Source organism: Aulonocara sp. 'chitande type north' Nkhata Bay, linkage group LG8, assembly GCF_057382095.1.
Source record: "Aulonocara sp. 'chitande type north' Nkhata Bay isolate Kocher_YH1m ecotype deep benthic linkage group LG8, A_spYH_male_GT1.1, whole genome shotgun sequence".
NCBI lineage: Eukaryota > Metazoa > Chordata > Actinopteri > Cichliformes > Cichlidae > Aulonocara > Aulonocara sp. 'chitande type north' Nkhata Bay.
This window is the reverse complement of record NC_141351.1, coordinates 18,442,563-18,465,593: the sequence shown is the minus strand read 5'-3', so window position 1 is coordinate 18,465,593 and position 23,031 is coordinate 18,442,563. Positions and strand designations below refer to the sequence as shown.

Sequence of the window (23,031 nt, the reverse complement as noted above, 5' to 3'; positions counted from 1 at the left end):
GCAGATGAGCTGGACTAGTGTCAGGAGCAGGATCCCAACAACATGAGGCCGGATTGCTATGAAATTACTATGGAATTTAATACAGGTTTTCCTTTTCCACTGCAAACAAATCACAATGACATCGATGAGTTCCTAACTTTTCCTCTGGCGCCACCGTGTGGTTAATATGTGCACTGTTTGATGAAACTAGCCCTCAGTGGTACATGGATTAACAGGAAACTGCATTTCATTTCATTCCCTGTGATTTGATTTTGTTTAATTAACAGTGAAAGTGCTAATTGACCAATAGGAAAATAACTGTAAATGAGACATGACTCTAAAGGTTCATTTCTATCTGTTGTCTGGTGAAGCCAGTTACAGCAGCTGCTTGAAAATGAAAAAGAATTGTCTCAGTTATCACATGCAGTAGAGCTAATTCATACTGACAAAAAAATTAGCAAAATGCACATCAATCATCAGGCTACGTAACACAAAAGGCAACGAAGAAACAGAAAACATGACACACGCACATCTAAGCCCTCCCACAAGATGAATTTTAATAACTCTGGAGATCCCATCACATTTCATCGTCTTTGTTCAAATACGTGTACAACAATGGCATTTCCATCAGCTGCTTCTGTACTGTCGGGTGCTAATTAGCAAAAGTTAGGGCTTACATTAGAATACTAACAAGGTAATCTAAGCCTGCCCCCCCCGCATAATCACGGCTTCACAGAGCTGCTGTAATCTTTCTAAAAATGTTCTAATTTGCAGACTTTTTTCAAAGCAGAAATATAAATGTTGGATAAAGCCATATTCAAAATTATTGTTTCATTTTGTTGCGACATTTTGAACTGAAGGCCTTCATTGTTATGATAACATTCAAAGAGGAAAATGTAACAATAATCTTGAATAACTGAAAAATTAAGGTACTGATCACAGAACAACATCAATTTTCAAGACTTTGTTTAAACAGCTCGTCAGATTCTTACTATAATGATCAGTAGTTCATACAATGAATGGCAACAACACCTTTATCCAACCGTAGTTAAAGCAGATGGGCTACAGCAACAAAACCCAAAATGAGTAAAGTATTAGTATAATATTGTTATTATTAATTATTGAATTAGTGATATGTTGATGATTTTAAATACTTCTATATATTCCTCAGTAGCTTGGTCTAAAATAATGCAATTAATCTGAGAAGTTATAAGTAACTAAAACATTAAGTAAATGGAGTATGAAGTTGAATATTCACATTCAGAATGCGATGGAGTAAAATCAGAGCGCAGCATAGTACAAGTACTTGAATAAATATACTCTGTAACATTCCTGCTGGCTCTATCCATGCTCTCATCCAGTGGTTTTGGGGACTATAAGATTAATGGTACTCTACTCCAGTGGCTATGGTGGGGTGGGGGTTCAGGAAGGGTTGGTGCCACTCTATGCGATTCTTCTAGACACACCCCTGAAAGATGGTTGGACATGGATAAACATGAGACCAGTCGGGCAGAAAGATGACTTTATATTCTGTTTCTAAAATCAGTTTCTAAGTTATTGATTGCAGATGTGAGAGTGCTCTGTTGGTACTCTCTCATGTGCTTAAACACAGCACTAATGAGTCCTTTGGCCTAACATGTTATATACCACGGCCCAAAATGAGCATAGAAACATGTTTATACCTGTAGCATCGCCTCAATCAGCTGTTTGCTTTAGTATTTGTAATCCTCTTGTCTTCTTTCTCTTCTTCTAGACTCTGTTCTTGCTTCCTGGGTCCCTCTGATGTCATCATGGCAATGTAAGAAGCGCTATGGCAACAGTTTCTCCAGTCACGGCACCCTGTGTGCTGGCAGTCCTCCAGACACCAGCCTCCTCCATGACGACAGTTGCCAGGGCAACTCTGGAGGCGGGTTAGTGTGTCAGGCGGAGACAGGTCGATGGATCCTCACTGGCGTTGTCGCCGGGGGTTACGGCTGCGCTGATCCCTCCTCACCTGCGCTCTACATGCGAGTCAGCCGCTTCAGGAGCTGGATCGACGAGGTCATCAATGTGCAAGCACGCCCGGAGGCGCCAAACGCACATATACAAGGAGATCTGCCACACAATGACATAACACACATGCACAGCGAGGGCAAAGATGTGTCCTTCCACACGCACGGCAAACACGCACACGATCAGCAGCCATCAAATGAAATCAATGAGATTAAACACACACACTCTCATCATTCACACACCAAAAACACACACACACGCCGGGCGGAGGACGCAAACACACAAATTCTGGTCTGATTGAGGCCGTGCCGTTGGCTTACCACCTGTGCCATGTGACCGCCTGAGGAGGGTTAAAGGATGAGGAAAAGAAAAGAAAGATGCTCCCAATCTTCAGTCAGTGCAAATGGCCGTCTGTCAAATCTGAACTCCGTCTTCGTGAATCGCGGGTGTGTGCTGTGGGCAGGCTTTCCTGAGCTGTACGGGTCATTTGCGGTGCTCGACGTGTGAGTTTCAGCCCGTTTAGACCGAAACAGGTCGACAGATTTATCAGCACGCCGATCAGGCCCTTTTACTGAAAAAAAAAAAAAATCCCAATTGCATGTACTTTAAGGAATCTACTGCTCGCGTAAAATATTCCGGGGGGAAAATTTTGAGACGGTCACACAAGAATCTATGCTAATTTCACCTATTTACATTGTGTGAGCTTAAGAAAAAGAGCAACACATCAAGTACAAAGGCTGACTGACCATCACTGATGTCCCTTTGAGATGATTAATGTAGATAAACTCCAAACTCCTCGCAGAAGGTGAGGCTCGTCCCACATTAGGTTTTTATAAAAATCCAGATGTGGCTTTCTTTTTCAAACAGGGCTTCTCTCTTCAGGCTGTTGTCTTATACCTTTACTGGTGAAAGTGCAGTTGTTCATTTGGACCCATGACTAAGCTACTCAACTCAGGACCATACCACTGATTTAGCAAGTTTTAGTGCATTTATTACAAATGAGGTCACTTTGCGTTACACACGTTCTCCTTTAGCTTGTTTCTTATTTGTATAGATTAACCTTATTTGCCCCTTTTAAAGCGCTTATTAATGCCTTACTGAGCCAATCTCTTTGTAATCTCTTTTATCTTCCTTCCTTTCACGTCAACTCTCAACCAATCACGGTCTCTCCCTGATCCTGGTTGACCCGGAGGTCTCTTCCTCGTAAAATTGAGTTCTTCCTTCCCACTGTTGCCAACATTGTACTTACAGGGGACTGTCTGATCATTATAGTAAAAAAGTCTATTGCATCAACTGTTTGGGAATTATTAATACAAAGTTGTTGTACGATTGACTGACAGTCTCATGACCAGATAGGGCAGTTCCCTAATTCTTCTATAATAAATTAAACAGATAAAAGATGCAAAGTTGATTTTAAGTGTTGACCCTGCATTTGAAACATTTAAGGCACAAAGCAATGAAAGTGAAGGTGACCATCATTGGGCTGAAGAACCAAAATAAACCCATCAGAGAGATAGCAAAAACTTTAGGAATGGCCAAATCAGCAATCTGGGACATTCTGATTACACTCAAGAACAACAAGGCCAGATTAGGCTTTGCCAGAAAACAGAGGGACAGATGAAACCAAGATTAACTTGTGGCAGAATGATGGGAAGACAAATGTATGAAGAAGGAGAGAAACAACTCATTAAGTTCTGTCAGAGCTTTGCAAGGGAGGAAGCCGAGCATTTGGTGTTGTCCATAGGTTTTAGACTTCAGGCGGGGTTTTGATCCAAGAATTAAAAACAACTGCTATATTGAAAATAATGCCAGTTAATATGTTTTAAAATGGCTGTAATTCCCAAACAGTTAATGGAAACCCCTTGAATTAAAGCTGAGACTCTGCACTTTAACCACATATTGATTGCGTGATTGAAAATCCACTGCGATGGTGTGCAGAGGCAAAATTAAAAAAAAAATAATCTTATTGTCCAAATATTTATGGACAGACCTCTACCTTAACAAACTGATGTAGTGATAAAGTCATGCAAAGTAAGGGATTATTATGTGCTTTGTCTTGATCATTGATATTTGCAGTAAGCAGCAAATATCACACAAACTTAGACTAACCCAATACAACCAAAAGGAAATAAAAAAAATTGAAATACATATGAGAAATTTAATCATTGTGTGTTACATTATATGACAGAAATGTATGATTTTTTCTATTATGCCAGAACCTTTAATAACAACAAAATGCATATTATTCTTGGTTAAATGAAATAAATTTTAAAAAAAATGGTTAAAATAGAATTTTATAATAATGCCAATGATTTTCTTTTGGCTGTGGTTAAAAAGAAGAATCCCTGCTAGTGTGATTAATGTGTTATTAATTAATGTGATTTTTGTGCAATACTAAATCAAAATCCCTCACACTAAATGTCTTATCTGTAGATATTTTCTCAGAGTAGTCTAGGGGTAAACCAGGCCGCTCATCCTATGATAACAGCATAGAACAAACAGCTGCAGGCGTCTGATCATTGATTTCTGATGTCTGAGCAGGGAAACAAAGGAAACGGTGGCTGAATAACAACAACCTTGTTTGGAAATAAGTCAACGGTTGCATTAAGTGTACTGGTTAAAGAGCTAAAATGTGCAAAAACATTGGTATGGTCCTTTAAAATTGTACAGGCCTCTCCTTTTAAAGCCATTGGAAGCTGACTGTTGAGTCATAAATATCTTTTTGTACTGGCTCTAGATAGATAAATAGACAGGTCCTCAGATAGACAGATAGCTAGCTGCTACTTCTGCATTTAGATAGTATGTGTTCTGCATTCATTCTTGACTGGATTAGATAGCCGAGCTGGTGAAGTTAAACGTTGTCTGATCTGTTGTTCTCTGAGCAGATGTGTGATCTGACCAGAAGATGGCGACATTGCTCTATTTTAACAGGGTCCGTCAGGTACCCTGGTGGTTCTTTTTATACTGTTTATGCTGTAAGTGTATGGACTTGTGCTTAATATACTGTGAACCATTGTGTCGTGAAGCATCCTGTAACCTTCAACTCCAACATTTCTCCAAGCCTGTTGTTATAATCCTGTACATAAACTCAAGCCCTGCTACCACAGACTTGATGTTTGACCATGCAGATCCTGTTGGTTCATGTAAATACTGTATGTCTCTGGCTGGGCGATGAGGGCGCAGACAGGCTAAAGGGTTTCAGATGTACTCTTGCTTTACCTGTGTTAAACCCATCAGCTGCTCCTCAGTGTAATGTGCTGAATCATGGTTGAGTATTAAAAATGTGTACCTGCTGAGAACAAGTGAGTGTTGCTGTCGTCTCTGTTTTTAGCACCAGATATTTATTAATTAGCTTTCCTGAACTCTGTTTTCCCCATGTGGCGAGAAAACAAGAAAAGAGCTAAAAAATGCAGTTCCTCTAATGACCACTTGAGGCTCTGAAAGGGAGTGAATTAACATGTTTAGAACCTGAAACGGTGGTTTGGTTACTTTTATTGACTGTATTCTACACATGGGCACTTCTCACGCCAAGAAGAAAAGAAAAATGTGGCCAAAATGCTAAAATTCAAATTGTAAATAACCTAAACTAGTGGTTTTGTCCATCTTTTATTTACAGTCTATGTTTTCATGTCCATTAGATCAGCGATCCCCAACCTTGTCTGACAATATTTTCATGGACTGACCTTTTAAGGTGTCGCGGATAAATACAACAAAATAAAAGCAGTAACGGTACCAAAAAAAGAAGATTTATTCATAACACACAAAGACCCAGGGAAACCGAGCTAACGATAAAAAAATAACGATTAAAAACCCCGAAAACCATCAATTTTACACCCGAGCCTCAACTTTGCGGCCCGGTACCAAATGACTGATGGACCGGTACCGGTCTGTGGCCCGCTGATGGGGACCGCTGAATTAGATTATATTGTCTCAACACTTTCCACTAAGAAATATTAAACTACAAGAAAATCTTTCTGATTTTAATAATCTTGGTTGGTTTCCATACTAGAAACATGGATTTTATAAACTGGGGGGGTGGGGGGGGGGGGGGGGGGGGTGAGATTGCTTACAAAACGTTTCTACCGTCCAAGTAATTGAAAAGTAAATCTGCTTAGCTGCTGCTCTCAGTCACCCATGAGCGCTGTTAATCTCTTCTTTTGTTGGAATGGGCTCCCCTCTGAAATAAAAGGGGATCAGAGGATACCCTTGCTGGACTGGATTGTACAGACTATTGAAAACTGTAGAACGAGTGATTTATAACGAGTATAATTGAGATGGTTTTGTTGGGACAAGGCTAATTATTTATAAATCTGACTAATGATGCTAATGATTTGAACAAGATGGGATGCGATTATTGGGATACAAATTTGAATTTGGGCTGGGAATATCGGATTAACATTAAAGTGTATAAAAAAATCTTTGCTTTTTATCTTTCTCACTGTTTGTCTTCTTGTAACCTTTCCTTAATTTTCCCTTTATTCCTTTTATTTCAGACGTGGATGAAATAGTACAATTTATTCTCATTTAAGGGTACTTATACCACAATGCAAAAAAAAAAAAACCTAGAAAAAAAGTTAGTTTTATCTGACTTATAGTTCAAAATAATCCTTATTTAACTTGTACTGGGTCCTCTGCCTTAGCTCCACTCCCTTTAAACTGCCTTTCTTCTGATTGGCTGCCACTAACAAACAGCAGATGACCATATTAGGGAAATCCCCTCCCTCTGATGTCATAGAAAGCCAAGAATAGAAAAAAAAGGGTGAAATTGAGCATCTGAGCAGTCACATGTTTGATCCCATCCCACCACATCCCAAATGCACTCTGGTGGTTATAAAAGGATGGATATCTTTACTGTATACATTTGTAAATGCATTGATTGGAGGATAAGATATCTGATCAGCAATTGGTCGATAATGTGTCAGATGAGTGTATATATGATCGAAATGAAGGAAAATTGTGATAAAACCCCTTCAGATAATGCAAACTAAAAAAAAAGAATTTTCCAAGTAACACAACTTAAATTGTCTGATAAATCTGTCAAATGTAAGAAATAAATGGTACATAAAAACATCTGCCTAAAACAGGGTCAGCAGCGGTAATACTGACACAAACACCAGAGCAAAAGTTCAGACAGATAATGATGAGCTATAGAGAAACAGCGCACAGTGGTGCGTGCACACGGATAATTGCTGTGTCATTTTCTAATTTAAGCTTGCAGAGCACGTGTATGGGCTGCATTCATACCCTCAGGTGAGTGGATGCATCTGTGTGAGCCAGTGAATAGTGTTATGTGGGCCTTCGGTAGGATACAAGATAATATGTTAGTTCACCTTTAACTGAAAGATTAGAGCCAAGTTAATCTGGCTTATTCAGTATGTTTGAGTATCAGGGCAAAGAAAACACGAGCTCGGAGATGAAAAACAAAAGCTGATATTGTTTTCCAGGAAGTAACATTGTGGTTTACGTAAGCTTGCCGCCATGGCTTCCTGCAGCAGTCTCTGGTGTGAAGAACAGTTTCAGTGCTCAACCTCTGAGGTCTTCACTGAGCCCATGTCTGTTGCAATGTTTCCTCAACTTTTGTGAGGCCTGCTGGGACAATAATGACCACTGCTAGTTTGCAAACTGCAAGCAGGTTAACAGAATTTCTCCATGAACGCCTGACATCTTTGTATGAGAGTCACCTGGAGCCTCCACAGGGTTGAAGGCCTGAAGAGAAAGACATGCTGTGCAATCTTAAGATCACTGTGGACCACAGGTTGCACAAGAATCGCAGCCTTCTTCTGGACTTGCTTAGCAGGACGGAGCGTGTTTGCACTCATTCTAGACTTTGAATGAAGAACTCGACCCATATTTACCCTGTAGCACAGATCCTATGGCTATAATCCTTGTAAAAGCTTAATATCAAGATATGTATTCTACACATTAACAGGATTAAGGTTCAAAAGTGGGCATTTCAGTCCTGTCAGACCTAAGGTAATATGTTCAGATGTTCAAACACTTTATGTTTTAGTAAACTTACATTGTGGTGTGGCTCATCTAGACAAGAATAAACACCTGAGAGGATATATAGTATCGGGGTGCTGTGTGCAGGAATAACACAAAATAAACTGCAATGCTGATGCTCATGGTTGCATGATGCAATGGTCTGATGCGTTGTTAACAGTTTTTGGGCTTCAAGGACTTTTGTAAAAGCTTTATGAGACAAAAGATTTGGAGTGAATAGTGTGAAGATACTGAATTTATTCTAACACACATACAACTTCCCCCCCTTAGCTGTGCTGTTTCCTGTGATAGCCTTTGAAACTTTGCTTTTTTTTGTACTGCCAGAGACACTGAAATCTAAAAGAGAACTCTGCAACAGCAAAGATAGTGGAACAAGTTTAACTTTTAGGGGTTAAAAAGAGCTTAAAAACATTATTTTGGGGTGAAGTCAGCAAACCTTTTAAGTGGTTTTTGTCAAATTTCAGTTTTTATGTCCCTGTAACTGTCCCCAGTAAATGCTTTAAAAGCACTTTAAAACTTTAAAAGCATTTTGTACTCTTTGATGTGCTGACTTTTGGGACTTGCAGTCAGTGAGCACACATATTTCACCTGGACACTTGATGTTGAAAGCTGGGACATTTGCTCTTTTCTCACTATTATTTTTAAAACTTATATTTTAAAACGATTCCAGTTTTGCAAACTAACCAAATAAACTCACAGTGGATAGAATCTGTGGGCTGTATCTATGAGTCACTGGTGAGTTTCTAGTGGTAGTGACATCAGTGGTTACCACCTTAGGCTGAGGGATTTTGTTTGTGCGAGGCTGACAACAACCGAAATGGGTGGAGCGGGTTTGTGGACTGGATACCGGCACGCCTCGGTGGCAAATGTGTGATTTTATATGATGTTTTTTAAGTAGTTACAAGCATTTTGCAGGATCACCTTGCCACAAAAGCTGAGCATGATTGAAAAGACTTTTACAAACTCTGAGATGAAAGAATGAAAGACGGGGAAAAGTCCTTTCAGACCTCAAAGTCAAAAGTAATTTACATTCAGGAGACTTGTTCTGGCTTTTCTCCCAATTTCATAGGCACTAAAAAGTCAGAGGTCAGAGAGAGCTAACAAGACACATTCCCTCCAGAGTTCCTCCCTTTCTGTGTCTTTGATAAAGTAACTATAAGTGTGGAAGTTAACCAACTGCAGAGCTCTTCTCATTAATCACACAGAAAGCAAAGGAACCGGGGGGAGCTGTCCTACATCCCAGATTCACACACACACAAGCCAGACCCTTAAAATAACCGGGACCATCATAAATAACAGCAAAAAACCTTTTTAAATGAAGCTGAATCATTACTCAACACTTCAGTGTTCGGCTCAAATAAGACCACTGGAAAACGGTAAAGGCTGAAGTGGTGAGAAGGGAAGCTGCACTATCTGTTGAGCAGCGATTGCTTTAGTCTGTATGTATGTTAATGGCCTGCAGGCTTTGCAGTGTTACTCGGGGCTTAATCTGAATTCGTGATGCGATGACAGTCCTGCACAGAGGGCAAATATTATGCCAGCTGTTGTTGCTCAGTGACACACAACCTACTGCCAGTTTGTTTAACTCTGCTCTAATCAAAATCTTCCTCCTGCAGCAAGCCAGTGTCTCCTTGCTTAACATCGCCTGGGACAAACTAGTATCCTTCCTAAAATTCCCCAAAAGCGAGTATGGGAGCAGAGATTTTCAGCATAGCTAATCAATGTTGCAGTGTTACATAATCTGCAAAGTGTGTTACATCTCTATTAGCGCCAAATTTGGTGATTTCAGGACAAGTATGAGTGACCATGGTGACAGAAAGCACACTGGGTAAACAAAGGGTTTTTGGCAGGTTCCTCTGTCTGGGAATGGATGGAGTGCAAGCGATGGATACCTTTCTACTAAGATTTTTTTCTTTTTAAGAGAAAGGACAAAAATGTTTCCATATGACAGTGGCTTTCATGAGGTTAAAAAAAAATAGCAACAAAAAAGAATCCAAGTTGAATTGAATGAAAAACAGGTCAACAGCATAGCATTATTATCCTCTGGGGCCCACTGGGGCCAATGCAAACCAACGCATTTTAGCACATTACACCTGGTCAAGACAACCTGCTGAAGTCCAAACTGACCATCAGAAAGGAAAAGAAAGGATTTAAGTGGTCTACCCTGATCTGCACACAACCATCTTTAGGTTTACAAATAACAGTCTGATTAAAGAAGAAACTATTCAGTGTGTGGCAACTCTCTTGGTGAAAATGCCTGTTGATCTCAGAGGCGAATGGCCAGATTAGACACAAACCACTCATTCCAACTGTTGTACGCAGAGGAGTGTCTCTGGACGTACAACACATCAAACGTTTATTAAAGCACATGGGCTACAGCAGCAAAGATCACACCAGCTGCCAGTCGTGTCAGCTAAAACAAAACAGGAAGCTGAGGCTACAAGTTGTACTGAATTGCCAAAATTGGGCAATATAAGACTGATCTGTGCAGTCTGAAAAGTCTCTTCGGCTGTAATACTTGAATGGTAGGGTCAGAATTTGGTGTAAAAATTGGATCCATCCTAATTTGTACTTATAGTTCAGGCTGGTGTTGGTGTAGTGTGCAGTTTGGCACACTTTTGGGGGCTTTAATACCAATTAAGCATTGTTTAAATACCGAAGAATACCCCACGTCCATCCCTTTGACCTCAGTGTTGCCTTCTTCTGATGGCTGCTTCCAGCAGGATAACATGTCATGTCAGAAAGCTTTGATCATATCAAACTGACTTCTTGAACATGACAGCGAGTTCACTGTACTCAAGCCTCCAGTCACCAGAATCGTCATAGATGTGCAGCAGCTGTGTGATGCTGTCATGTCAATATGGACCAAAATCTAAGAGGAATGTTTGCCACAAAGGACAGGAATCTATCTGTACTAACGTGGTGTAAAGCGACAGATGAGTGCATCGTATTGACATCGGCTTGTGTTGAAGCACTCGGTGAAAGTCCTCGCGACAATAAATGACTCTAAAGACAAACCAGTGCTGAAATAGTATTTTTATTAAATACTTTCAAGATCCAAGTTTGAAGAATAACAAAGCTATGATGAAGACCAACTAACACTCAGACAAACACTTGATAGTCGTCAATTCATGGTTGTATTTCATTGTACATCATGATCATGCAAAAAAACTCCAGCATCCATGTGAAGGCTGGGGAGAAAGCGCAGCCCAATATTATATCATTACAACGCAGGGAAAACATCGAGGGCCTCATACCAAGCTACGGCTCCTGAATCTATTTTTTTTCTTTAAATTTTGCTTTTTTTTCAAATATTTTTCATGTCACCTATTAAACATTCTGGATGGAGGAAATTCATATTTCAAAAGATGCAAATATCATATATTAACACTAGCTCCATCCGTATTCCGGTAGGTACATGGTAGAAATGTGTAACTGAAACATGCATATAACTAGGTCTTCCCGCTCTGCTTCGTGACATGTGTAGGTCCCAAAAACCTGCACGCCCACACCAGAACTTTCTCAAAACTCCTCCCGACTGAGCAGGCACGATTTAAAACCACCAAGGGTAGATTAGATAAATAAATAATTTAGTCCTGATCAATATCTATCATTTCATTTCGTCTTTACTGCTTCCCTCTTTTCCCCCTTTTTTTTTTTTTTTTAAATTCCTGTGTGCGAGGGACAGTGCAGAACTCCAGCTTGGCAGATCGGCAAATTACCAAAACGACAAAGTTAACAGCAACAACAACGAAAGAACTCAAACCAGTAACACGGAAACAACAGAGAGAGAGAGGTACAAATAAACATCTCAAGAGCAGAGTCTGAACACAGAGGGAGGGGGAGGCGGGCACCTTGCAGGTTGGGGGGTGGGGACGGTTTCGGATACAACTGTCGCACATGGATGGAGACGATTAAGCAGCACGGCGAGGGCGGCGCCGATGGTTGCAGCAGCGGTGTGGATATGTTACACAGCTTAAAAACACCACCAGGCGTGCGCGTGTGCATAATATGATATGAAAAGATGGCTCACAGCATTGTGGGATCAGGACTAACGACACTATTATGAAGGTCTTCATATCTAAATATGCATCTATTAGGCTGAATTTGGGGGGAGGGGTGCTCAAACTACTTTTCAACCTGTTATTTTTCTTTTATTTTTATTCCCCGTCTCGAAAAAAAAAAAAAAAAAAAAAACCCAAACAAAAAACAGTCGTACGGCCATGGATCTAAAGCTGGTAGCCTACACAAGCGTGTGTATTCATGTTTGTCGTGATCGGTTGGAGAATTTAAATTACAGGGGAAGACAAAACCCAACAACAAATGTTGCTCCTAATCTACTCGGGGAGGTCACAGAGGTCATGGGGTGATTCCCACTGCCCAAGTGCACAGGATGAGTGTCTCTTAGATACATGTACATATATTACACTTTTCTACATATATCTATACATACACTGTATTTACACAGTGATTATAAACAAACCAGGGCCTTGCAGAAAGCAGAGAAACAGCGTGGGAGGGAAGGTTAAAAAAGAAACTGGTTAAAAGAGAGAAGAGAGGCGGGAAGGGATTAATGAGGGAGAGGTGGCAGCAGCAGCCCACTCTCTCCCTCCACTGCATATAGACATAACAGAACCTGCTAGCAGCTAAGGTTAGCTTTAAATTTGCACAATAAAAATCCCTCATTTTTAAAAACCAAAAAACAACAAAAACTCAGCTGCTTTAAAAAGGAGCCAGAAAACATAATGAAGCGAAAAGGCTCCGGTTATTCACAGGAACGCAAAAGGGATCAGGACGCTAAAAATGCAACAGAACACATACCACCCCCCCACCCCCACAATAACACAGTTTCCGTTCTGGTGAAAAAACAAACAAACAAACAAACAAAATAATAATTAAACAAGCACACAAACACATAAAAAGCCTAAAGTTCTACACTTTGGTGCGTCATGTTTTTGATATCAAGTTTCTCTGGTCATCGACTGTCTGACTGAGCCAACCTGATTTGTTTTTCCCTCTTAAATTCAGTGGGGGAAATAACAAACTAAAAATCTCCCTACATCTTAACAGCAACAGTCCAGGTAGTGAGCAGTTTCTACCCAGTAATCCCTAATGTGACCAAAATCTCAGCTGCTAACTTGACACTCCTCCCTGTTCCTCCGTTATTAGATAGTGAATATAAATGCTTGGTTGGGTTTTGGTGGTTCTTCTGGTACATCTAGTCATAATTTACACAGTATATTCATAACTCATACTCATAAACTGTCACAAGTTCAACTGTAAATTCTCTGCTCCCCCAGGACGTCTCATCTCGCGCGGGCAGAAAAAAGATGGCTGCCAGGGGAGGGACAGAGGGCAAAGACGCGCCCTCCAATCAGGCGCCAGATGCATGCATCATCCCATGGGGGCGGAGTCTTGTGTTCAGCCAGCCCCCAGCAGGTCAAAGGAGGGACAGGATTGGTTGGTATCGTGGAGAGGGATGCGATCTCGCCCGGCCGGGCTCCTGGCACTAGCCAATCCACGCAGAGGACGGACCTCTTAAACACGCTCGCTGAAAAAACACTGCCCCCCAAAACACACACTCCAGTAGACTGGAGGCTCAGGACCACTGGGAGGGGAGGGGAGAGGAGAGAGGATAGGTTGGTACCACAGCTGGAATCATCAGAATGTAAACAGTTCCAAGAATAGTTTGAGTTTATTGCTGGTTCTTATTTTTGTTGTTTCACTAAGTTTGTGTTTTTCTTACAACATCACAGTCAGTGCTGCTCCAGGACTATGACTGAAATGAACCAATCACATTTTTGCAACCTATGGATGGCAGGTGTGTCTTCAACGCTTTCTGCCAGAAAGGCTTTTCTTTAACTTAAGTTCTTACTCCTGTCAAAGCATCTGATTTACTGATAACCATCTTCGGCTAAATCTAACCCAGATTTCTCTTCTTTTTGCTTAAATTTGCCATTTTGGTGGCGCAGCAGTTATCACTGTTGCCTCACAGCAGACAGTCCTGTGTTTGGACCTTGATAGGGCCCTTTAGCGTGGAGTTAGACTGGAGGCTTGTGCTACTTTGTGCTAGTTTTCTCCAGGAGCTTCAGCTTTTCCTGTCACTGCCCATCTGTGGCCAGATTCTTGATCTCAAGAGTTTGGCCACAGATGGGCAGGAAAATGGCCACAGATAACGGTTGATGATTAAAAAAATAAAAATTCGAATAATAGTCCAACAAGCCCTTCCATCATCCATCATCATCACTTCCTTTTTTCCTATCTTCCTTCCCAATTCTTCCCAAAACTTCATTTCTACCTTCTTTTCATCTTTCATCCCTATCAGTTTTCCTTCTTTCCTTCCCTTCTAACCTTTTCTCCTTTCCTTCCATCCCATAACACCAAACCAAGCCTTATTTAAGCCAGTTGAAATAGTCCATGAAGCACCATTAATTTGAAGTTGAGGAAACAACACCAACCTGGTGATATCAGATACACTAAATAAAGTCACATTAGGGAAAAACAATACAAGATTAAAATGATCAAGGGTCCAGGGGTAGTTTTAGGGGGCATTTTTGGTCTGCCTGCAGCAGAGATTCCCAGCTGGATGTGACTAATGGGATGTCTCAACATTACTAAAAATGTTAAAAAATATATATATTTTAAATATTTAAAACTGTCTCCTGTGGACTATTTAGACTTTTCTGTAACTGATCATGTTTAACCCAGTAATGCAGAAACAAAAAAAAACTCTTGTGAGGACTAAGGATGTGTACCTGATCACTGTAGTGGTGCAGCAGGCGCTCCAGAGCAGTGGAAGTGGACGTTAAGCCACTTGCCATCGCGGCGATGCCACACTCTGGTCTCCTCTGATTGGCTGGAACGGGGGCGGCCGGTGGAATCCACGAACTGTGTGAGCCGGATGTAGGCGATGCACGCGGCGTCCTCGCCGATCAGGTGCACGTGTGGGTTGAGCAGGGTGGTATGCACGGGCTTGCTGTTTTTGCTCAACACTGCACAAAGTAGAAGATATGTCCATGGTCAGCAGCGACCTCCAAGCATGACAAATGAGCTGCAGTTCCTTCAATCCATAATCGGGTCGTACCTGAAGTTTCCTCACGTTAAAAGGTGAAACAACCATATTTAAGCCTGGCATAAATATGGTTTACGTAAACTGTAAATATTAAGGGCTTGGCTCACTGAAACTATTCAAGTCACTTCAGTGGACCTCTCGTCTTTTTATGTTACAGAATGTCATTTATGTGTATGTCAGTTTTCTGTGTTGATGTGATGCAACAGTCCATGAATGCACCATGCTAACAAAGCTTAGCCCTTCACCTTCTCACGCATACATGATTTCAGTGTGGCTGTGTTCATATTTCACTTACAGTCTATGGATCACAGCCCTCACTGGATACAGAGACACCACAGGATTAACTCACACTGACGGCCAAGCAAAAATACTCTTTGACTCTTTGACATTCACTGGGAACAATTCAGCTATTACTGGAAGAACATCTCGTCCCATAAACTGTGCAGTTAGCAGACTTGCCAGCTTTACCTGTAGGAGCCTACAGTGTACCTCACTACATGCTTTAATGCCTGGTACTAATACTGTATTCTTCTGTTATTTGTTTGCTTGCTTGATTAAAAAAAGGCTGAAATGTGTTGGTCAAGTAATACTACAAGAGTTGTCGTAGCTTTGAATTCTTGAGATCATTGTTCTTTTTTTTAAATGCACTTTTATTTAGAATTTATTTTTTCATATTTAAATCCTTAAAATAAATATTTTAAAAACACAATCACAACCATTTTTGACAGATACTCGTCTTAACTAAGGGCTGAACACTAGTTCAGGCTGTGGATTGACAGAAAAATGAGGGACAGGATGTGTACCATCATCACGGTTACATTTTCCTGCTTAAATCAGGAATCTTGACCTTCAAAATTCAACAGTTTCCCTTTTATTTATTGGACATAATTCTGTTTACAACTAACTTGAAAGAGCCACCAAAGCTGTATGAGCGGAGCTTATTTTCTTTAAATAATGAAATGATGAAGAGTTGCAGTTATAAATATTCCAATAGTGGAGTTTATCCACACTGCCAACTATTCTTGCTATTTCCTAACTTGCCTGGTATTTCAAACCCCTTAAAATAAACGGTATATTATGCAAGTAAAGAAGAAGACTCACAGTTTTCAAAGTAGAATTTGTGAAAGTCCATGCCCTCCACCAGGTTTCCCAGAGCCTCTGGTTCGAAAGAGGTGAGTCCAGGATCGCAAATCCTCCTGAACATGAAAAAAACGAAAACAAGATGAGCCTGTTACCAAATTGCACTCGTTTTCACTCACAGAAAGCATCTGCTGCTTTTCACTTTTACACACAGTTGTACTCACGTGTAGGCATCGAAATCTCCATTGTTGATTGCTTCAATCAGCTGCTCCGTAATCTTGATGATCTCCTGTTTACGAGCTGCAGACAGAACAAGAGACAGAAAGAGGCAAACAGATGGCAGCTGGTGAGATGCCAGTTGGAAGGTGAGACAATAACAGTGTGGTGGGTTTCTGCACAATGACATTTTGTCTCATCGCTTCAGCTCCTGCCTTCCTTCACGCGCTCTTCCTCTGTGGCTACGGCTCAAGTCCCCTCTTTAACCTGGTCGCCCGGATCCAAAAGCTGCCTCGTCACCGGAGCTCGACCCCCATCGCTGTCTCTCGCTCAGCTTCTCGCCTTTGCTACGACACAACAACTGACTGAACACGACTCTCCGCTGTGAGCACACACTGCCAACCAAACAGAAGCAACAACTCTGCTAGTAGAGATCACAGCCTTCCTCACTCGAGGCCCACTTAGCTTTCTCCTGCTATGACCAACTGTTAGATGCACAAGTGAGCAAACTTGCCAGACTTTGATGGTTTTATTCCCTCAGCTATTCCATGAACTGATTAACAGTATCAGTCTGATCAACTTCAATCCCTTTCCTCTTTAAGTTTCTTTATATGTTCTTAGTTAACATCTGTTCCACACCAAACAAGCCATGAACCTACAAGTTTACCATTTATTTATGCTAGTTGCTATTCAGTGTAAAGTGCCTCACACACTTTTAAAGTAACAGTAAAACCAAATGAAGAGATTACACGTGGTACAACCCTCCTCTCCACAAAATCAATCAAGCGATATTTTCTTGTAGTCAACAAATTCTATGAAAAACACTAAAACCAGCAATAAACCGAGAGCACTGCATTTTATTCTGTGCCTTAAGAGCTCTACTGATTTCTAAACACATCAGTGAACCACACTGATGGGCCAGACGACATGCTTGGTTATTAAAATCAGCATGAGCGCTACAGCTTATCTTGACTCACGTAGTTGTTAAGTTGTTCCTTCTACTTTTAAGATGAAAAGCAGAAACAATACAGACACTCCAACGAAGTTTTATTTCATTACTCGGAGCACTTAAACAAATATCAACGGTTTCTAGTAAATAATTGCTAAACATCCTTTCACCTGCATTGTCAGGATTACTGCTACTATACAGTATTACAGTATTATCTAGGTCATTTTATGTTAGTAGTTCATAAAAACTGTGTTGCATGCCCCACTTCAGGGAAAAAAAAAAAAAATTCACACCTCAAAAACCACAATTTCTGTTACTAATGATGTAACAAGTGAAATAAAGATCAGCATGACAGACACTTGGGAAATTCACATTTATTTTTGCTGTGAAAATTAAAATCATATTCATTCATTCATCTTATTCATTTTCCATGTTTTTCTCATCTATGGTGCACCCACATAATTTGAAAATCACTGCCATATCTAATGGCTGCCTATTACGATTTCAGAGATTATTACTAAGAAATTGTAGTTTAATAATACAAGTTGCTATAAAAGTTCTTGCCATCTACTACTGGTGTAAATTATCTGGCATGTTTCTATACATGTGACGTTAAAGACAGCTTTCTGACGCGATTCACTGAATTAAGGGGGCATTAATGTCTTTTTTCCCCCCACCTGACAAGTTGTATCATTACTTCAATAATAAGGCATGAACACACCTTTAATCACACACACCATCTGGCTGCCTGAAATACTCAGAAGGGCAACAAAACCAGAATAACCTCTTTTTCTTTCAGCTGCTCCCTTTAGGCGTCACCACAGCAGATTAACTGCCTCCATCTCACACTATGGTTAAAGTTAAACCAGCTCTCTGCTTGTATTCCTTCACTACATCCATGAAACCCCCTGCAGCTTCCTCTTTACCTTCTTCCTTCCATTCTCCAATATAGCCACCATCACTCTTCTGCACATGCCCAATCCATTTCAGGCTCGCCTCTCTAACTTCATTTCCAAACAGCTCATCCCGAGCCGTCCCTCTGACGTCCTCATTTCTAATCCTGTCCATTCTAGTCACTCGCAATGAAAATCTTAGCATATTCAGCTCTGCCTCCTCTCTTTTTGTTAGCGTCACCCTCTCCAAGCCACACATTATAGCAGGTCTCACTATCAACTTTGGAAATCTTCTCTTTTAGTCTTGCTGTCATCGTTTTGTTGCAAATCAGGCTTTACTTCGGATTTTTGATCTGGGTGTTTAAGCTCATCGGCCTTCACTACTTCAACATGGAACTTAAATCAAGACAAGTTAACTGTAAAGAAGCAAAACTGGCGACCAGACAATTTATTTAGAACCAGCTTTAAAAAATAAATAAATAAATAAATAAATAAATAAATACTCAAAAAAAACACTAACACACTCAAGGAATGCAGAGTTTCAGCGAGCAGCAGGTAACAGTGAGGCGCTGGCAGGGAAAACCGAGTTAGTCAGTCAGTGCGGATGTGTTCTTACTCTGCTTAGTGTTGCTTTTAGCAGCGACAGTGTTGCTCCCTAGTGGAGCGGCAGGTATGGATGACTGTGAGAGTTCAGACTCGGGGTAGGAGCTGTTGCCTGTGCTGTTCCATGCAATGCGCTTTACGTCATGCGGTGGAACTGAAACACACAAGGGGTGGTCAACAAACAAAAACATGTGGATGGACAACAGACAAAAATGACAGAAATATGATCATTTACACATAACGCGCACACATTTAGCTCATGCAGGGAAAAAAAGGTTGATGAAGGTGATGTGGGTTAGTACATTTGGTAGAATAAGAAAGAAACAGCTAACATTGCGTTTATGACAGACATGCAGATGGGTGACATGAGGACAGGGTAGTAGCTGGAAGCCAGATCAGTGCCGCTCTGATCGTGATGCTGTGTGATGTGGAAGTCAGTTAAATGCCTGCTCTGCTCACATCTACTCTACTCATAACGCTAATACACATTAACATTAAGCCTCCTCTGATGAACTGGAGCACTGAGCAAAGAGACGATCGAAGCCATTGTTTGTTATTTGCTCAAGTTATGCCTGTGGGGAAACTTAGCATGTTCAGGAAGGAAGGCAGGAGTGGAAAATGCACACAGGAAAGAAGTTAGAAGAGGAGGAGGAGGAGGAAGGGAGAGGGGGAGAGATTAGATTGTACTTTAGTGCAAGTTTGCCTTGCAAAAGCAGGAGGATGAAGAGAAGAGGTCAACAGACTAGAGGAAAGATGATAGAGAAAATTTGATTGGTGAAGAATGGTGTATTAAGAGAAATGGAAAAGAAATTAGAAGATAAAAAAAAAAAAGAGTACAGGAAGACTGAGAAAGTGTGAGGACGTGACGCTCTATGGCGTGCAAGGTTCCATTGAAGTCAGACAGGCTGCAAGGTCTGTGAGACTGGGCGACTACTTTAGGACGATCAGCCGCAAGGTAAGCAAGACTTCCTCCAGATGGAGCCGTCACATTAGGAGGACAAGGGGATAGATGTAGCCATCACCAAAAAAGAAACGCACACGCACTCTCACACACACACTCTCACACACACACACACTCTCACACACACACACACACACACACACACACACACACACACACAGGTTTCAGGGTTCCCACAGTGGCCCCGATGACAATAAAAATCTGTGTTTTTGAAATGACTTTCCACTATTAGAGTTAACATGAGAAGAAAAGAAACATAAGACAAGGTCTGTTATTTTTTAAAAGTTTGATCAGAGCACAGTGATGTTAAAGGGGACCGTGATGCTTTTCCTCATTTTCTGTCTGTTACAATAGTGGATGCTCATGTTAAACAAAGTGTCATATAGCCAGAATAAATTATACGTTTTTTCCTACTCTTGGTTCTAGATGATATCAAAAACATAATTAAAACGGTCGTCTGATGCACCCGTCCCCACCGTCCACTGTTCAAAACCTTCTGTTTGCAAGGGGCAGCCAATCAGAAAGAAGTTAGCGTAAAGAAGGGGGGTTGAAATGAACTATTGATCACACAAAACAACATTAGTAGAGTCAAAGCATTAAAAACAAGATCGTGTTAAAGGAGCATAACAGGTTCCCCTTAAAGTGTCCATTAGAAGTTACACAAGATCTGTGTTGCCTTGCTCTCACACAGCGAGCAAGAATGGAGAGCAGGAAGTGTGTCAGCAGTCAGTGTGCTTAAAAAAACCCAAACAAATAGCATGTTTGTCATAACTGCTGAAAGATTATTCCAGTTTATTACAACTTAATTTCAATAAGACTGCATATAAACTAACTGCTCATATCTGGAAATGCAGTGGCACTGTTGAGGTGAAATCCAATAGGCCAAAAACACAATTGACCGATTACCCAAGATGTAAAGCAGTGACTTAGTGATTTGGTGGTTTTCGAAGAGAACATGATGCTGATCGTGTGGTCACAGTCAGAAGACTTCGCTTGAAGCACTTATAATCTGCCCGTTTACTGTTTTTAAAATGACTGAAGCAGTTTGGGATCATCTTGACAGAGTAGAGCAAAAGGGAGGAAAACTCTTTTGTGCATTTGTGGGTACGGTGAATGAAAGATTAATTAATTATTAATTATCTGAATACTGAAACGTCTCAATGGAAACCTGAGTCCAAGAAATAGTTTTGCTACTGGGGAAATAAAGATTTGTCATTTAATTCAATGACTTGTTTCTACTGGAATCTGTCATTTGTCAATGTGCAGCAAATGCTACTGAAAATAATAGTTTTCAGAGCAAGGTAGTGCTGTTGTGTCCCCATGATCCTGTTGAAAAACTGATTATTTAAGCCGTGTTACACAGCATTAATTGGAAAGCCGTTGCTACAAGATGGCCAAATGGTGTCGTTATGCTAAAACTACCAAACTAAGATAAAAAAATGCAATAAACTGGAATTAACCTACAGAAATTTGTAAAAGCCAAACAAAGGTGAATCATTTCAAAAATCTAAAACCAGTGGGAACCCTAAAAGAAAAAAAAAAAAAAAAAAAGCTTGGTGGATCAGAGTGAGGGTGGGGGCTCAGAGATGTAAGACGTTATTTTTGGTGACTACAGAAAGCCAGGGTGGGAGTGAGGGAGGGGGGTTGGGGGGGGGGGGGTGTTATGTCCTGGCCAGAGGCGCCCGTATAGCTTTCCGGTTGCCATGGATAAACTTACTGGCAGGTGAGCTTTGAGGTGAGGGCAGAAGTGGGGGCATCTCCTCTGTAGCGCTGCCCTGACTCAGCGCCGTACTGTCCGCTAGAACACACATACAAAACGCAGCCAGACACACAATAAATACACACATACACACACAACAGACACAGTCAAAAGTGTGACAGACACGCGTCGTATCTCAGCACACCTGCCAGTCAGTACAGTCCAAAAATAAATAAATAAAAAAACTCACTAAATGGGAGACAGAAAGAGAGAACAGGATAAAGGGAATAAAACACTGGAGTACCTTTCCTACCTTTCATTTCCTCCTCGTCGTTGGTGGCATTGCTTTCTGTTGATCCCTGAGATGCAGAGGAAAGAGACAGACACATGCTGAAATCAAACGCTGCCAGGATCCGGCAGCCCATCAGGTGCGTGTGATGCTCTGCGTCGGGCTTTCAGACAGAAATAAAAACAACAAAACACAAAACATACATCTCACCTTGACGCCATCGGGAGCATTGTGCACCACTGTGCTCTGAGATTCCTGCGATACAGAACAAAACAGTTAGTCCAAAATATTGTCCTCAAAGAGTGCCTCTCAACTGGATTTAAAGTGGGCCCCCCTTTATCTTTTACCTCAGCCAAAACTTAAACATCTTCACAACAGCTAGTAGATCCAAAACTTTCAAGAGTGCCCGTGGCAATGGAGAGGAGACACTTATTTTGGGCTGTAACTAATGAATGTCTCGTCTATAAAACGCCAGAAAAGAGTTTGTAATTTCCCCAAACGCTAGTCACACACTAACATCTTCAGATGTTTGTTTGGTCTAAACACAGAGATGCTCTCAGAGAAGACGAAACACAGGGGAATCATTTGCTGAGAGCTCACTCAATCAATTAATAGCCTCATCATTTCTGGTCTGTTATCATTTATCAGATTTTACTGGAACTACACCGAGATAATGAGAGCATACAGCGTTATTGTTTTACAAAACACAGTTAGGAGAATTAAATGCATTAGCTGCAGTTTTCTGTTTTATGTGTGAAAGTATCATAAATATTACTTTGAAAAAAAAAAAAAGACGCAGATTCTGTTAGCTTTTAAATAACCTCAAAACAGACACCTGATACTTGACCCGAGACTTCACAGAGCAAAGAAAATGTGGCCACAGTCCCACAAGCACTGGGTCAAAGAGTTAACGTCCCATTTTAAACTGGAACAGTTTAAATACAACGCCCGAGGCTGCACCCAGAAGTACCACAAGATCTGGCAACTGTTTCTGTCCCATTTCAGGACGGAGCTTCTTTCCTTTCACCACACAGTCCGTCCTTCTGTTTGTTTTCAATTCTGCTCATATAACCAATAAATGCATAAATTACTTTACGGAAGGAGTTTTGTACTTTTGAGTCCATAAATAAAAAGCTTAACTATTATTACTCAGTTTAAAATATTTAAAAAATACATAATTACAAACCCTCGAGAATGAGAAGCTGCTCAGATTTTGCTCAGTTAAATGGGTAATATTTCATGATAATTGCTGCAGGTTAACAGTAGGTTGATTGGCTCCGTGTAGTTTTACCGTG

At 40.8% G+C, this 23,031-nt stretch overlaps 2 protein-coding genes across 15 annotated transcripts in view; one reads left to right on the top strand and one right to left on the bottom strand.

Annotated features, from left to right (window-relative positions):
• LOC147323603 (neurotrypsin-like) overlaps positions 1-3,822 on the top strand; it is a 37,143-nt gene extending 33,321 nt beyond the window's left edge. The window contains exon 15 of the mRNA XM_086304063.1: positions 1,733-3,822. Within this exon, the coding sequence (XP_086160189.1) occupies positions 1,733-2,268 (536 nt within the window). The 3' untranslated portion in view covers positions 2,269-3,822. The remainder of the gene's footprint in view (positions 1-1,732) is intronic.
• Positions 3,823-10,992: 7,170 nt separating this feature from the next.
• LOC147323602 (calcium/calmodulin-dependent protein kinase type II subunit gamma) overlaps positions 10,993-23,031 on the bottom strand; it is a 41,932-nt gene continuing 29,893 nt past the window's right edge. For 4 of the 14 annotated variants that reach the window (XM_086304048.1, XM_086304052.1, XM_086304051.1 and 1 more), the window contains 8 exons: positions 21,947-21,991; positions 21,752-21,806; positions 21,466-21,546; positions 18,801-18,941; positions 16,351-16,426; positions 16,148-16,242; positions 14,730-14,966; positions 10,993-13,582 (listed from right to left, as the gene is read on the bottom strand). In XM_086304048.1, coding sequence (XP_086160174.1) covers positions 14,734-14,966; positions 16,148-16,242; positions 16,351-16,426; positions 18,801-18,941; positions 21,466-21,546; positions 21,752-21,806; positions 21,947-21,991 — 726 coding nt within the window. In that variant the 3' untranslated portion in view covers positions 10,993-13,582; positions 14,730-14,733. The remainder of the gene's footprint in view (positions 13,583-14,729; positions 14,967-16,147; positions 16,243-16,350; positions 16,427-18,800; positions 18,942-21,465; positions 21,547-21,751; positions 21,807-21,946; positions 21,992-23,031) is intronic. The other 10 variants (XM_086304058.1, XM_086304061.1, XM_086304059.1 and 7 more) reach the window with 5 other exon arrangements.